General features: G+C 40.9%; 2 protein-coding genes across 3 annotated transcripts in view; one reads left to right on the forward strand and one right to left on the reverse strand.

Annotated features, from left to right (window-relative positions):
* The window catches only part of LOC141784416 (protein phosphatase 3 catalytic subunit alpha), an 89,946-nt gene extending 87,388 nt beyond the window's left edge, over positions 1–2,558 (reverse strand). For both annotated transcript variants that reach the window (XM_074662251.1, XM_074662250.1), the window contains exon 1: positions 2,267–2,558. In XM_074662251.1, the coding sequence (XP_074518352.1) occupies positions 2,267–2,327 (61 nt within the window). In that variant the 5' untranslated portion in view covers positions 2,328–2,558. The remainder of the gene's footprint in view (positions 1–2,266) is intronic.
* LOC141784418 (B-cell scaffold protein with ankyrin repeats-like) overlaps positions 1,585–16,860 on the forward strand; it is a 33,906-nt gene continuing 18,630 nt past the window's right edge. Inside the window, exons 1-8 of the mRNA XM_074662252.1 lie at positions 1,585–1,601; positions 6,865–6,974; positions 7,232–7,626; positions 12,228–12,368; positions 12,468–12,606; positions 12,714–12,856; positions 14,242–14,356; positions 15,932–16,128. Coding sequence (XP_074518353.1) covers positions 6,962–6,974; positions 7,232–7,626; positions 12,228–12,368; positions 12,468–12,606; positions 12,714–12,856; positions 14,242–14,356; positions 15,932–16,128 — 1,143 coding nt within the window. The 5' untranslated portion in view covers positions 1,585–1,601; positions 6,865–6,961. The remainder of the gene's footprint in view (positions 1,602–6,864; positions 6,975–7,231; positions 7,627–12,227; positions 12,369–12,467; positions 12,607–12,713; positions 12,857–14,241; positions 14,357–15,931; positions 16,129–16,860) is intronic.

The following is a 16,860-nucleotide window of genomic DNA, read 5'->3' on the forward strand; positions in this document are numbered from 1 at the left end:
AAAAACACCTTACCCAAAAATCTGCCAAAAAATCAGCTTAACCATTCCAGTCACAACCGAATCCTTATTGAAATGCTGCATAAGCAGGTAGGCCTTTCAAAATCAATGCAAAACAGCTGCAACCGTCAGTCAATGGGCATGATTCAACAACAAAACGCACAGCTGACTAACACACAACTGATGGAGTTCATTAAATCTAACGGCTGCATTCAGGAAATTGCTCATTTATTCCAGTTTCTTTCTGTCGGGGATAAAAACATGATGAAAATTATGCAACTTCTCCTGCCTCAGCTGATTAAACTCCTATGAGTAATTACTATGCGGCAGCAGCATTCAGGAGCATTATGATAATGCATTTTGAAAACAGGTGGATGCAAAGCACTTATGATAAGTTGGACTGACACCTTGTAGCAGGGCACACCAGACGGCTGAAAACAAATTACTTCACACCTATAGCCTGCAGATATTTTGAAGAGGTGCTTTGTACACAGCCAGCGTCCATGTTGTCATAATACTAATGCATTACCAAAACACGGACTTCTTGAAACTTGATGAATGAATAATGGCTTCAATTACTTTGTTGATCCCCACATCAGGTTTTAGGAGCGAGCCCTAGAAACGGGGTTCTCAGATTCCCATACGCATAGCCTCTCTAATGACTAATCAATATGTCTTAACCTGATTAGGACCACAGCAGACTGTCACTTTGCAGACAAAGAGGAAGCTAGAGAAAATGCAGGATTGAGACGTGCAATACCATAGCATCTCTCGTTTCAGATCCATACACCACAACTGGCCAAGTCCCCCAGTGATATTGTTAAATCTCTTCAAAACCCATACTTGTCATATCTATTTTTCATTACCCTTCAAGTTGGTGGAGACTGTAGGGGGATGATCTCTTGAAATATTTATCACAGACGCACCAATGACATGGTGTGACTCTCTTATAACATTCAACCCTGTTTCAGAGCAGGATGTAGCCCTAACACTGCTGGTTATCTCTGCAGAAAGAAATTGTTGCAGTTATCATTTGGTTTCACATTTTTCAAATGGCACGGGCTAAGCCTGAGAAAGCAGTGGAGTGGAACTGTGTTTGTGATATAGCAAACAGGAGCTTTTATATAGTAAATGATTCGAGTCATGGTCGTCTGAGCACTTTATAACGCTGCCTTTTCCCAACTAAAGCCTAATGTTTAATGGTCACTGGTGATCTAATCATTTCAACCAGTTGAACCCCAGCAACTAAGCCTGAATAAAATCACTCAGCAATTCCCTCTTGTGTGCTTGTGTGCACACTGGGATCGCTGCACATGCCTGTTGGGATGTACTCAGGCTGGAGGGGATAATGGTTGCAACTAGTGCTGGAACAAAACCACACAGGACAGATAAACACATTCTGTCATCTTGCATCTGAGGAAAAAGCAGCAAATTGGGTCTCAAACATGAGCGATTTCACTTGGAATGACAAAGTGCTCATGTTTTGAGGCAGAAATGGGCTTTTATGCTGCAACTTAAGTGAAGCAATGCCTTCAAGTCAACATGAAATGTCAACTGACATGAAACCGGGCAGGCTACATTCGCTCCTTCTCCTTGTTAAAGGGGTAGGTCGTCTCGATTATGATCTTTATTGCGTTCTTATGGTAGACTGCAAAGGTGGAATGCCAGACCTGTAAACACAGTAGGCAGGAAGAGCCAGCCCATATGGCAAAGAGCACACGATGAACCAAATGTTGGATTACAAAACATAGGCGACATCAAGTAGTATTATGCAATGGTGTAAAAAAACAAAGCTTGATGAAAGTATGCTTACTGATGCATGCAAAATAAGGGAAAATCGCCCTCGGGTTGCAAGGGTTGTGCAATATCTGCATGCATACTGTAAGCTGTGTGCACATTGTGAACCAAAATGACCACGCATCTGTCATACTATTCGCTGCTAATAAAAACAGTGCACATACAGACAAGCGGCAGTACAACACGCCCCACAGGCAGAATGCCACAAATGTCGAGAAAAATCTTGCTCGGGTCTACTAAGTGGAGTTACCCTCACTTCCTAGTTTACAGCTGCTGTCATAGCTCGGCTAACACCCTTCTTCCTCCATAGCCAGCAAACAAATTTCGACTACATTTACTGCTCCTGCTGTTGCTGCTGCTGCTATGACTGCGCTTCCTTCGAGTCTGTTTCTGCTGCTTAGAGAGAGAGAGAGAGAGAGAGAGAGCTGTGGTAGCCTCTGGTTTCAGTGAGGCATTAAAAACATACACTTACATTTCACCACCCTGTCCGTCGTAGATAACTTCGGTTCATCATTCGGCTTGTTTTCGGACATTTCCAGTGTGATAAAATATTGAGATATAGCAGAAATGAGACTGAAAACGGTCCCTGCGTTGCTCTTGCCGAACAACTCTTGAGTCTATCCGAGAAAAGAGACCGCAGTGATCTCACTCGGTCCTATCAGCGGCCAAAAATACTTGCAACAGGGTTACAATTTCAGTGCTGGAGCTGGAGGAGCTGCTCTGTCTGATTTACTGTTACTCTGGATCAAGTTGTCTGAGCGCAGTGCGCAGTCTAACCTGCTAACCCTGAAGACCCGCCCCCAACACCCACTCACTCTTTCTATTGGTGGACAGCGACAGGCCGCTACTCTCTCTGTACATTCACTTTTATCAAAGGATTTCTTCTGTGTCAATCTGACCCATGAATGTAATCTGGTATGAATAATTTATAACGCGCTCGTGATTCATTTTCATAATACGAAAAGAATATGATATGAACATCTAGACTACCTCCTAGAAGGGTATGCACAGTATATGCAAGTAAAACAGAAAGGGTTTACATATTATGCTAGACATTAAAGCTGCACAGGAGCAACTTAAACAAGATGGAGTTGTTTTTTTTTTTACTCAAAGTTTAAATGTCGGACATAAAAATAGAGGATTACATGTTTCTGTTATTTCTGTTAACATTTTTATAAAGGATTATAAATCTACGTCATTATAAGGATGCGCACGCATCTTGGCCGCAGACGCAGCGTTTAGCTCCGTTTATTCAATCGAGTTAGCAGGTTTTTAAACACTAAATTTAACCTGTTATAGCATAACATTTACGATTTTTCTGTGGTCAGTTTTTAGAAACGATAATTTAAAACAGAGACAACGTCTATCAAGTTTTCATCGTCACAGAGCAACCGGTCTTTTAGCAACCATGCTAACTGTTGACCCTCAGCCGACAGTATCAGTGAGTAACGGCCGAGAGTCACCAGTTGACAGGGTCACACTTTACACTGAAACGCCAGGGACGTCTGCGGGTGAATAATTAACTCTGGACGTAGTTGTCTGGTTCTTTTATTATGAACCGGGTCTCAGACACAGCAGTCTGTGTGCTTTTTTTTTTGGTCTGGGAGGGTTTCTGATTTATTGACACATGTTTACGCCGTGGTACGTCACAGTCTGGTAAGTGTCCACTAATAATGCAGTCATAAGCATTAAGTAACAGTTGTGTCTTTGAATTGCTCCCTGGGTACACGCAGGATTTCTCCGCAAAAAAAACATCTGTCCAACTAATATCTGTCCACTTGCTGAACTCTTCTGCCTACTCACTACTAAGCCAGGGGGCCGTTTACCACCCGTAAAAGTGATGATATTTAGCTTAAAAATGCGCATTTTGGTGGTTAGCTCCTCCACATCAGTTGACATACCTTCTCCGCAGTGCTTCTGCATCCAAGTTTCGCGCGCATCTGGCGTTGTTGATAAACAAATAATGCCTCCAAAGGTAATATTGAGCATGAAGGATACTTTATGGTATAAGTGAAACAAATTGGATTGGGAGCTTATTCTGGAGGACCTATTAAACCTTTAATTAGCTGCAGACTACTTCAAGAGTCAGTTGGGAATTCACTGAGAGTATTCCCCCTGTTACTTCTCAATCACTGTCTAATGCATAGCGAGACATTTGATTTACTTGAATTACGTATTGAGGATCCTCTTAAAAGATCAACAAGGTAGACCTACCAAATTATCAAAATCCCATTTCATTCTTCATTCTGAGAGAATTTGTCAACCCTTTTCTTTATAAGGCCAGAAACCAGCACCAGTCTTTAAGGTCTTGTTTCCATCCTGGCCATTTAATCATTTCTACCACACACATGCACACTTTTATATTTTCCTAATATGCCTTAAACATCTTTAAGATTCTTTCAAAAAGGAAAGAGATAGATAGATAGATAGATAGATAGATAGATAGATAGATAGATAGATAGATAGATAGATAGATAGATAGATAGATAGATGGATAGGTAAGGCAGTCAGTAAACATTTAAGTATGTAAAAAAAATGTCAATACCTATGTTAGTTTGTGTATGACACTTGGTTTTTAAATATGTTAGAGTCAGTACATAAAAACATAAGTAAGCAAGTGAGTTGTATACAAGGTAGTAAAATGATATATGAGTAAGATAAGTAAATAATGCTGTAAGTATGTATGAAAGGAAAGAAAGAAGTTTGTAGAAATAGTGTAGGTAAGAGTAAGTTGGTAAATTAGTAAGTAATTTGGCAGCTTGGTATATTTTAGTAAGTATGGAAAAAAAAGGAGTAAGTAGGCTAGGAAGAAAGGAAGTAACTATGAGAGTTAGTTAGGGAAAAAAGACACAATTTTAAAACCCTAAGAGTAGGTTGTAAGCAGTATGTGGAAAAAAAAAATACAGTGTGCCAAAAACACCCAAGTGTCATACTGATCCTGGAAAAATTCCAAGTGGGCAATGCAATGACTAGTCCACCTCGCATACTGTTCCCCACAATACACAGCAATTATGTCGTTGATGGTGGGTGGTACTCAGTTTTAGCTGCAAACTTCTCTGTGTTGAGTTATCAGTACAAAAATTTGACTCTGTAATTGTAATGGTCCGTTACTAATCATTACAGTTTTGTCAAACCACAAGTTTATACTATGGACATAGTTCTGCAATCAGCTGTTCTTCTGCTTTCCAAAACCTAAACTAACGCTACAAAACAGAAGTATTATGTAGAAGGCAATTTTGGTGTAAGTGAGTAAGTTCATGAGCAATTAGGTGAAAGAGCAGGTCAGATTTTTGGTACCTAAGTGAGTTGAAAAGTAGGCTAGGATATCAATATAGAAGTAAGTGAGCAAGGAAAACAGGAAGATAATAAGCAGTAAGTTGGTAATTAGGATTTTCTTATAACATAAAAGGTGGAAATGGAATGTTTCATTCATTCTTTTACCATGATTTAGAATGTGGTGACTTATTTGTATAAAAACCCCATTTATCATTTATGTTATATAACAGTCAGAAATTAATACTAATTCATTCTCTTTCATTTATCAGGCAAATAAAAAGGACCCTAACTTGCTACATTTGTTCTCCACATTAGAAACAACAATATTTATTCCAGATATTTTCAATCAGTTTGTTTCAAGGGTCAGTCCTAAACATTTTAGTCACCACTTTCTCTCTCGTTTTTCTTTACGAACAGTTTCTTGAAAGTGACAGAGCTACTTGTACATGCCAAACCAAATGATATATCTCAGACTAATCTAACAGGGCAGATTTTCACATCTGCCTTCTATATTCTTGCGCTCATGAGGATCAGCCATGTTGGTTTAATACCGTCCCTTGTACCACCAGCAGGAGGGAGTGTCAACACTGTTAACAATTTAGTTCACTTTATGATTTCAAACGACATATTTTTATAACACATGCAAAAATGCTACCATATACTTTAATGGTGTTTCACTGGGGTCACAGTTCAGCTGTCATTTTATTTGCCATCGTGTCACAGGTGATGTAAAATTGCTTTATGATGTGTGAAGTGAAGTTTTGTTCAGAAGAAGTCATCACAGATCCAGAAGAAATTTTCATGCCATGTCTTCATGGTAAGATCAAAAAGGGAACAAGTTTAATTTGTGGCTCTTCATGCTTTGGAATAGAACAATATCCAGTGAGTCACCAAGTACACAGCATCCAAAATCTGCATGAAGGAGACCGCAGTGTTCACCTGCTCATTTTCTCAACAGTTGAGCTTTTCAGTCACCCCAGGGCTGCACAAAAGGAATAAATGGTGGCAAACTGCTATTAGTGAGACAGTGGTGTGGTATGAGTCAGTTGTTTGGCAGGTGGGGGCAGTTAATGAAGCCCTGAGTTTTTTTTTCATTCCTCTCAATGAGGTACTGTGCCAGCAGGTCAGAACATCCCAGCTTTTTTATGTCCGCCTGTAGTGGAGACATTTACGGCACATCATTAGTTTTAACACGCCTCAGGCTCTAGTGGCCTGCTTTGCATGCACACCTCTGCAGACTTAATCAAGCTACGGTTGAGTCTGTGACTTTCTGGTCACCTGTTGTCTGCATTATGACGACCTTTGTGTTTATTATTATTTGCTGTGCGTGTGTGTACCTCGTCTCTCTGGTTTTTGGTGGCTTATTACAGAATTATTCTTTATTACTTGTTATTGTATTCACTCATTTTCATTTCCTGTGGCGGCTGTGGTATTTGTTTTTTATTAAAAACATATACATATACATGTACACATATAATTAGAAAATAAATCTGACTTTTCAAATCCTTATTTACATAAAGTGTTGTTTCTTTCTTTCACCATGCTGCCTTCCTATTCTTCTACTTTGGATATCATCTCTGCTATTCCCTGTAACCTCTGCATGCTAAGACGATATGTTTATAATAACAAAACCACAAAATCAAAAGTAGAAAGTTTGATCTTACATCTTAAAAACTGCCACAGATGCTTGAAATTGCTGGCTTTAACTAAGTCCAATTTATTTCACTTCCAAGCTCTTTTCTTGTCATCAGAGCAGGTAGAAAATAAAGATCCTTTCTTTTGTATTTACCATAGCAGGAAACTCCCACTTATCTGAGCTCCACCTGACGATATCAGCACTGTTTTCCATGCCAGTGTGGAGTGAGACCTGCAGACTAACAGCACTGCAGCCATGAGCCAGACAGGTAAGCAGTTCCTTTTGCATTATTTATTCTTTAATTAATCTCTGCCTACATTTTTTACTAGGGTACTGAAAATAATCAATTGTGTTGATGTATGACTCAGGCCTCTCTTTCTGCGATAAATATTTACTCTGCAGCCTGAGGGGTGTGCTTTAGTCATAAGTATGAGTTTTTTCCTAATCATGTCCTAAATAATGAAGCTTTCTAACTTATTATGCATTTTTAGAAAATTATAACTGAAATATGCCATTTCATTGTAGTTAAGGAGCTGTTAATCATCTATGAGACAGAAGCAGAGCAATGGGCAACCTACCTGCACTCAATCTTCACCGGTCCAATCTCAGAGGCTGGGATCTGCTGCTTTGATGTTGCCAAGGCTTCCAGCTGGCAAGATGACTTCCTCGACCTGGCCCAGTACACCTGCAAGCTCCTGATCCTCTCCAAAGGTATGCTAGAGGACCTTTGTAAGATGCAGCGCTTCTTCCTGGCACGTGTTTTGAGTCCAGCAACTCATGTGGTGGTGCTGCTGTGCGGAGTGGAGAGCCTGACCCCACTGCTGGACATGGTACCTCTGGATGGAGACAAGTGTCTGCAGATGTCTAGTGAACAAGATGCTCAAGAGTACTTGTTGGCTGTCACCGAGGTTGTGAAAAAAGGTATGATATTAACAAAAATGTTTGCATTTTGACCTTTTGGGCTTAAAAAGATCACAGACCACCTGTTGATAAAGCTAATAAATCTTTGATTTTATCTGCAGAACAAGAAGTCATGATAATACAGAAACCAATGAGGTATAGACTCCACCTTAGTTTCCCACCAACTTTACCACCTGATATTTTAAGCTCATATCTTTGTATGTTTTAAACACATGAAACTCCAATAAAATGCCAATTAAAACAAAAATCCTTCTAAAAATACTGAACTGTAGTCTTTTGAAGTCATATGGCTCTTACTGATCGATATCTTATATTTATTTAAGACAAAATATAGTGTATTCGTTTCAACCTCCTCTTGCAAACCCAGAGTCCAATCACTTTCTTTTACAAAGACCTCCTTCAGGAAAAATGTGATATGACCTAGCTGTTCTTCTGTTATAAGTTTGAGGAGAAAAGAATGCTCATTATTTGTGAGGATCCCTGAACAGCTGGTTGGAAACCTGTTAACTAACTTTTTTTATCCAGAGAAAAAACTGCCCTAGTGATTGACGCTGAATATTTTTTTAGCAGCAGGGACCACAGCTACATTTGCAGTGCAACTGTTATACATTTAGCATGTCCTCATCTGCCCCTCTAATTATCCTCTGCCTCCTTCCCTGCTTTTCCTAATTACACTGTTTGTATAAGATCATACAGCAGAAGAGGGGGTTTGTATTTAAACAGGTGTGCGTGCAGGAACATCTCATGCAAATTGCAGTGCAGTCTTTCCCCTCTCGCCACCTCTGACTACTCTCCGCAAGCCATGCAAATTCAAGTGCACTCTGCGTTACTTCATAGCACTGATACAGTGGAGTGGTTAAGACCAGAATCCCACAAACAGTTGCATTTAAAACCAGAAGTACCCTTCCCTATTCATTCAGGATGAAGCTGTTTGTTAGCTCGTGCAACAGACATGTGGGTGTTTGATGAGTTTTAGTGTTCACAGGGAGTAAAAGGGCACTTCATGACTGAGTGGGCAACCGCTGATGTAAAAGAAATAAAAGACTTTGTAGCTTGAAGATAAATTATTCTGAAGTAACTGGATATGGGAGGTTGGAGATATGGATCACTTGGGGCCACATTTAAAAACTTTGTGGCAGAGGCTGCTTTGGGTTGTGGCTTGAAAGCTGTTGATGCCCGTCATGCCGGTTACTTTCAAACTTGCTGGCGGACATCAGCACTAAAGGAGGTCATCAGACTGAAGGAGGTCTTTCGTGTTTGCTAGTCCAGAGGTCTCTGGGGCAGTTATAAGGTACCGGTGGCAAGGAAGGCTGTGGACTTATGGTTTGCCAAAAAGAAGCCCTAGCAAACTGTTGGGAAGCTCAGTACAGCTGATCCAGGCTTGGTATAGGGGAGAAGCAGCATAAGAGTCTCTAGAATCTGACTGAAACAGGAGATATAGTCTAAACTTCAATGGTAGGGCCTTGTCTTACTCCTTAACAAAAATACTAATTTACTTTTTCAAGTTGATGGGCTTATTTTTATTTTAAAAATTCTTCAGTTTAAAGATAGAGTCTGTTGGATTTTCTTGACAAAATGATTAAGTAGTAGTCAAAACTTTTATACGAATAATCCTGTTCAATTGTCACTCCTGGGCTTCTATATAAGTGTGTCAGTGTCTTAGTGTGCCTCAAACCCCCTCCTCTGTATGTATGCTGATGTTTTGGTTTTATGGGGACCATGAACCGTTTAAAAAAACGAAATTGTCTGTTTTCCACTCTAAAAGGGCCTACTTTTTTGGTCAAAATTCAGTATGTAGTAGGTAGTATGCAAAAACGTGCAAAATCTGCAGTATGCCAACAAATTCCCCATGTTCAACTGATCCAGGAAAATTTTTCAGTATGGAATGGACCAGTCTACTGGTTTCTATTTCCCACAATGCATGGGGCTTAGCGCTGTTTGTCAATGTAGATGGCCGGTTTTGGTAGATTACCACCATATGCTGGAATGAGTCAGCAGTATAACTACAGAACAACAAAACTAACGTTAGTGATGCGAAAGAAACACTGGTAAATCTTGTCACTTCTAGTTGTAAAAGAGGTGTTTACTTCAACAAATTAATTTAAGCCCATATAAACCACTAATTCACTTTTTGTAAACCATATGTGGATTATATGGAAGAGATTTTTCCTTTGGCTGCAAGAATAAAAAGTCTGCCCCTTCCAGATTTATTTTTAACAATCAATATGACTTTAGGCATAAAGTCAAATATGATTCTTCTGTGATATGATTAACAAAATAACTAAAATATTAAGATCTACCCATAGTTTGTTCGGTACTTTAAAGGCATAAAGGCAAAAAGGAAAAAAAAAAGACAGAAAATCCATGATCGGGACATTTCTGGGCAGAAAGTAAGTCTGGTTACATCAGCCAATCACAGTACGTCCAGTGCGCATGTGACTTTGTGTGTTGATTAGCGAGAAGCTGTCCTGGGCAGCTGCGATAGTGGACGTAGCATTAGGTAAGAAAGACACCATCAAAGAGAAATAAAACGCCAAACAGATAAAGCTTTTTTACTAACCGAGGGTGAAGCTTGGCTTGACTTTCACATGCTTTCGGGCACTTGGAGAGCAGCACGGGACGAAGAGCGACGAGGGTGGCTTTCTGCTAACCAGGTATGTGTCAAATACCCGCGATTAGCTTGTGCTAACATGCCAAGTCTGGTGCATGCTCTCAAGTCTCTCCCACGTAGAAACGCGATGCTACAGGTGGTTGCTTGGCTCGTGAATAGTTGTGTCCCACTTCTGGGGCTGCAGCCTACTAAGGCTGAATTTGAAGACCAATTGCGTCACACCGGTGCATCGAAGGCTGTCCTGTTTCAAAGGCTCCTCCAAAATGCGGCCGACAAATCTGGCCGCCTTTTAGGGTGCCGCAAAGGATGAATTTGATTAATCCTTGGCTTCACGTATGCCAAGATTCATTGCCCGCGAACGCCGAAGAAGATGGACACGGCCGAACTCCAGAAGGAGTCTTGTGTTATCCAGTTGCAAAGGATTCATGGCAACAACTGTGTGACTGTGTTTTTTAAACATTGAAGAATATTTTGTTTTACTGCGGAAAAATGTGTTGTTTGGGCTTTTTTTTAAGTAGTAGACTGAGGAAAAACACTTCTTTATAAATCTTCTCATTATGGAAAAATTCTTAAATCTATAGTAAAAAAAAAACATCCTGTTTTACGAGTTTGAAGAAATAATTTAAGTCTGACGCGTGAGGGTGGCCCTGTGTGATGTCGAGAGTGAAAACAGGAAATAGTACGTAGACCAGACCGCCTCAATTCAGGACGCGGTCACACTGGCCAATCGTGCCGTCCCTAAGCACGCGTCAGCCGTAAAGCACGTTTGGAAAGGCCAGTGTGACCGCAACTGTGCCGTGCTCAAGCACGATTCCCTTCCGTGCTTCGGCACGCTTCGATCCATTACGTATAATCACCGCGAGCGCATCTCTCGACGGTCATTTTAAACGAAGCGGGGTGTTAGAGGGCTGTGTCGGGCGAAAACGACTTACTATAAGTCCAAAAGTCTCTGGAGTTGTTGCAGCGCTCTCTGTGTCTCATTGTGCTGACTCTGATGAGATCGAGCTTCATGTAAACAGACGCTTCACGATGACAAAGGCGGGCTGTGCGCGTGTGTGATATCCGCTTAAGTCTTGTTCATATTGGGGTAGTGTGACCACTGGCCGTACTCTCCAGCTGGGGAACAACGTTGCAGGGGGGCAATCGTGCTTAGGCACGGCATAGTTTGGATGGCCAGTGTGACCGCACTTAGTTTGGCCATTGCAGTCTATGCAGGTTACGAAAGCTGGGTCCTCCAAAGGCTGCAGCCTTCATGGGCTGGGACACAGCCAATGTGTTCACATTGTAATGGTCAGGGGCTGTGGGTGTGTGCTGCCGCTGGCATTAAGCCAAGGAGGAGGAGCCAAGTTGGAATTTGTGCTTTTTTACAAGTGACGAAAATTCCTGCAGACTCTAGTTTTAAACATGTTAAAAATAGTATGCAGTGGACCAATTCATGGGGCAGTGTCCTATGCACTTTTGTCTCCAAAAAGGGATCCTCCACTTTCATGATGAAATATGCCACTGATTCCCCATACTATCTGTCTAGAAAATATCTCAGGGAACTATATTTCAAATAAAAAATGTTTAATAAGTTAAAGGCAGCGTGTAATAACAAAACAAGTGTTTTTTTGTCTCAGGGCAATGGCACGCCATAGAGGGCTGACATGCTCTTATCACTGCATACCTTTCAAGGTTTTATGTGACTACAGTTTATTAACATTATTACCATTTTTTTTTTACTTTTTTTCTCATGCTAAGCCTTGCTAACTTGCATGAAACAAAAAAGAACAATTGGAACATGAGCCATTAGTCATGCATGTAAACAACAACACACATCAAGTTGCTTGTAGCAACTGTTGTAATATTTTGCTTGCAACCAAAATCAGAACCACTAAGTCAGTGTATATATGTGTGACATATATGACAAAAGAAAGCAGAGATGTGTTTTATAGTATGTAAAACACTGATTCTGAACCTAGTTTGATGATCAATGTCCCATCTTTTGTTGGCATGTCGGCATCAGCAGCAAACGTCAACCCTCTGACTCGTAAATCATCAAGATCCGATCAAAACACAGAACAAGTGCAGTCGAATGGAGCCCACAGTGTCAGATCCAGCATTGTGGTTCCTTCCAGAGTTTCATGCGGGGTGAGACACTCATCTCGCCAGTCGTAAGCCATTTCTTTCTTCCATAAAGCATCCACAGCATTGATTACACTGCAGTTCACTTTGCTGAATTCTTGGCAGAGCTCCATGGAAGTGTTCATTCTTTTGAAAAATGATGCGGCTGGCAGCGACGCTGAGGTTGAGTTCAGTGGTGAGAATCAGACAGTGAGAGTGAAGCCAACCCGCTGGAATGAGCAGATACTGTGCATCAATGCACCAGGTGAATGAAACAGTAAGACACCATAAATGTATCGTTAAAAAAAGATGTAACTATTCAAAATTTCAGCCTTACTATTTCGTACTATTTCTTTATGTTTTTTATTGTAGATTTTCCAGCAGGAAATGTAGAAGTTACTGTGTATAGCAATGGACTGGCCTTGAGCAAGACACATATGCAGTACTACACCACCATGGAGGAAATAACTCGTCTTTTGGCAAGAGCAGCAGACCCTGTCGATTTTATGTGCCAGGTAAGACCCGCATCAATAACAATGTTTTGTTATGAGATTAAAGTCCCAATACTATGATTATGAAGAAACTTGTTCGCTGTTGCCATATTGAAAATGGGGGGGGGGGGGGGGGGGGGGGTTTGAGCCTCCACACTAATAGCTATAGGGTGACCACCTGTCAATCATCTGAGCTGTGCCTCCGATCGGGTGAAAATCTTTTCTGACAAGTTAGAGGATAAAACTTACCTCCCCTGTACAGTGTAAGCAGAGAAATCAGCAGTCAGTCACAGGGCTGACTCACACAGATGGACAACCTTACACACACACACACACACACACACACACACACCAGCACCTGATATGAAACTTTTTTTTCAACCTTTCTGTTTTATTGTGGTGATAAATTCATCTCATAATACTATGACTTTATTCCCAAAATCTTGGTTGAATTTCTTCACTGTGGCTCTATTATTTTATTCTGCTGAAATGACCATCTTGGGCACTCGAGGCAAAAGTTTAAAAAATGAGGAGCGTTGCGTGTATTTACCAGACTGGATGTCTCATGACTGTATTTGGACCATTTATCCTTTGATCTATTCATTATAACTTACAGGGAAGTAGTGGGGGTTTTATTTAATTTCTTCTGAATAGAAATGATGATCACAAGATTAGCTGGTAATGCGGCTAAGCTTTTGCACACCAATGACATAACCATGTTAATTAAATTTTGTAATTTTTTTGTGAGGGTGAGGAGTTCCTCAGAGAGAAAAAAGAGATGATGCTTTAAACTCTGACTTTGTGGATGCATTTTAATGTATAAAAATAATGTTATCCTTAACTGCCCTAGAGATGAACACAGCACATTTAATTTTCCTCTCGTTTCTCAATTAAAGCAACTCATCTTAAAAATACTCTAAGCTACTTTTAGTGACTCAATGTTATGTAACTCAGTTATAGAAATTAGTCAGCGGCTGTCCAAAAACACTGCTTGTAATCAATCCATTTTTTAAGGAGGCAGGGAAACAGAAAATAAATTGAGTCAGCATCTCTCTAATGTTTATGTGCGCCTCTGTTTACAGCCCCCTCTCTGGGACTGGAGAGATGGCAGCCTTCTCTCAGTCGTGAACGCTTGATTAGATTAGGTCTCTTTTGCTGAAGAGGCAAACTTGAGTGAGGCCAAAAGAAGAATTTGCCAAGTGAATTTCAAACTTTGTCTAAGCTAGCTCCGCTGCACATAATATGTGGTTAGACCCAAGCAGGAGTCTTGTTTGTGCATTGAGAAGTTGGACTCATAAGAAAAATAAACTCACTCTTTAAAAGGCTGCTTTTGTCTATCGTAGGAAATCTTTTTCTCCTGTTAAATTAATTTTCTTTCCTAGTAATCTGTCTTCTTCTCTGGGTTTCAGGCTTTTGAAGAGTCGTCTGTAGAGAGGCTGGATCAAAAGTTGGCCTCCATGCTGATAGAGGGAATGCCTACTGGAGGCTTTCAGGGACTCCAATGTAGAAAAATGCCCGAAAGAGGTAAAATGAAGCTGAATTCCTTCCTCAGGACTAAAAGTTAAGTTATATGGCTCCCACATACACAAATTGTTAAAAAATTGTACAAATTTACATTTTGCACTGTTGGATCTTAAAAAGGTTTTTATTAGAGTTTCAAAATACAAAAGAAATGGGAGTGAGATGGAAATAAAAAGGGGATAAGCAATTTATTAAAAACAAGTCAACTGAAATAAGCATTTCAAAACTTTAAGAACACAGCTTTAAAACAAAACAAAACCTACTTAAAAGATAAGTTCGGTTTATACAGCTTTTACATTGTTTATAGAATGAAGTAGATTAAAATACCCACCCAGAAGGCTTTCCTGATCCAAGCAGTGCCTCGGGAGATATTTAGATCCAAAATCGTGCAGCGGACATCCGTATAATGGGATCCATCGGGGCATAAACAGAGCAGCTCCTAAAACTGCATTAATCGTCCAAAAACTCATGTTTTTCACCCATATTCCATCATGGTCCGCTCCGGGTGAGTCCTCTGCTGCAGTCTGTCACTCCAGACAGCGCTGTGTGGCTGTAATGACCTCTGAACTGACTTTGTTTACCTTTGCCCCTTCGTACACACACAGTACTCTGGAGAGCCGATTCCACTTTCTCCTTTCTTTGAGGGGCAATCGTAAACAAAGTCTTTGTCAGTTCAGAGGTCAGTACAGCCATACAGCGCTGTCTGGAGTGACACAGCCTGCAGCAGAGGACTAACCCGGAGCGGACCATGATGGAATATTGGTGAAAAACATGAGTTTTTGGACGATTAATGCAGTTTTAGGAGCGGCGCTGTCTATCCCCCAATGGATCCCATTATGCAGACGTCCGCTGCACGAATTTGGATCTAAATATCTCCCAAAGCACTGCTTGGATCAGGAAAGCCTTCTGGGTGAGTATTTTGTTCTACTTCATTCTATAAACAATGTAAAAGCTGTATAAACCGAACTTATCCTTTAAGTATAAATAAAAGTTTTTTAAAAAGACAATAATGAGTAGTTTCACAGTTCTTATTGATCAAATCAAAAATAAGTTTTAGCAGTCAAGCTGTAAGTGTTTCCAGGAGGCTAGCGGGAAGGTTGCAATTGTCTAATTGGTCCCAAAATATATGATCAGATGTTTTTATGAAAAACACTTTCCTATCACACAGTTACTACAGATTTTCATCCACCTATTTCCATCTAAGCATGTGTTAGAAGGGCGTTCCTGTATCCACCATGAAAAGGAAAGCTTTCCTTTTTGCTGGGCTCATTATGTGGCAGATTGATGGCTTCATCATCTCCTGAGACTGATCCTTAGCTCTGCTAAAAAGGGCACAGGGAAATGTCTCCATGATAAACAAGTCAATAAGCACCTCCAAGGTGCTTTTCTTCGACACTTGTGATTGTGTTAAAGTGCAGCAGGTCAGCTTTAAGTTGTCACCTGTAGAGGGAGTGATGTAAGTGGTGTTATCATGGCTGTCAAATGCTCTACTGTTCATTTTCAGGCACTACTGCACAAACTGTTTTTAAAGATATATTCACCCCCAACCTAATCAAAAGTCCCAAATGTCCCCATTAGAGCTCCACCAGGCTGATGCGCCATCACTTCTCCACTTCGCTGCCCAGTATGGCCTCAAAAGCGTCTCCAGCCTCCTCCTGCAGTGTCCAGGCGCTGAGCGAGCCCTGCACACAGCCAACCACCATGGACTGACTCCAGCTGAGATCGCCAAGAGTCACGGCCATGCAGAGCTGCACGTCTTATTGAAGGAAACACTGGTAACTACTTCCTTGTGGACTATTTGTGACTCATACCCAATCCAGAGTAGTGTTTCTTTATTGGCTTTGCTCCAGTTGGCGTCAGTTGTTGCTGAAAAAATCTTTCTGCTTTATTGATCCCCCATTCGATCAAGGCTTTCCTCAGTTTGCCAATTTCTGATGACAGCTCTCATGTTGGGTGATTTGTGAGCTAATCAGCACAACCCTAATGACATTATTTGTCCAGCTGGATGATATCTCATTTGAAGTAAATTTGATGGTTTTCGGTTTGCCACTGACAGCTGAGAGAAACAACACAATGCACCTTTGCTTGTGAGATTTTACAGCTGGGCGAAGCAGTGCAGCACTCAGCAGTGCTATAACAAACACCATTACAGCGTCAGGACCCTGAGTGAGTGCTGCTTTATCAATAATGAACAGAACGGAGAGGACGGAAAGGTGGAGAGAGGCAGAGCGACCTGTATGTCAGGGGCAACCTCTAGACCAGAGTCTTTTCATCCAGCTCATGTCACAGCTGGTGGATTGATGCTGACCCTCCCTCGCCTCATATTCAAAATGTGTTTGGCCAGTGAGGTTTCTATTGGAGAACCCCTTCAGGGACAAGAAAGGCTGTGTTTGTTCATGCATGTGCAATGGCTCACAGCACTGGGTCGTCTGCATACATTCAGACGATTAACGCAGCCACTAATGTTGAGATGTTCTTGCGTAATGGCTGCCATTTTCTCATGTGAA

Source organism: Halichoeres trimaculatus, unplaced genomic scaffold, assembly GCF_033239565.1.
Source record: "Halichoeres trimaculatus isolate MK-OKI-2021-1 unplaced genomic scaffold, fHalTri1.1 fHalTri1_scaffold_22, whole genome shotgun sequence".
Taxonomy (NCBI): Eukaryota; Metazoa; Chordata; class Actinopteri; order Labriformes; family Labridae; genus Halichoeres; species Halichoeres trimaculatus.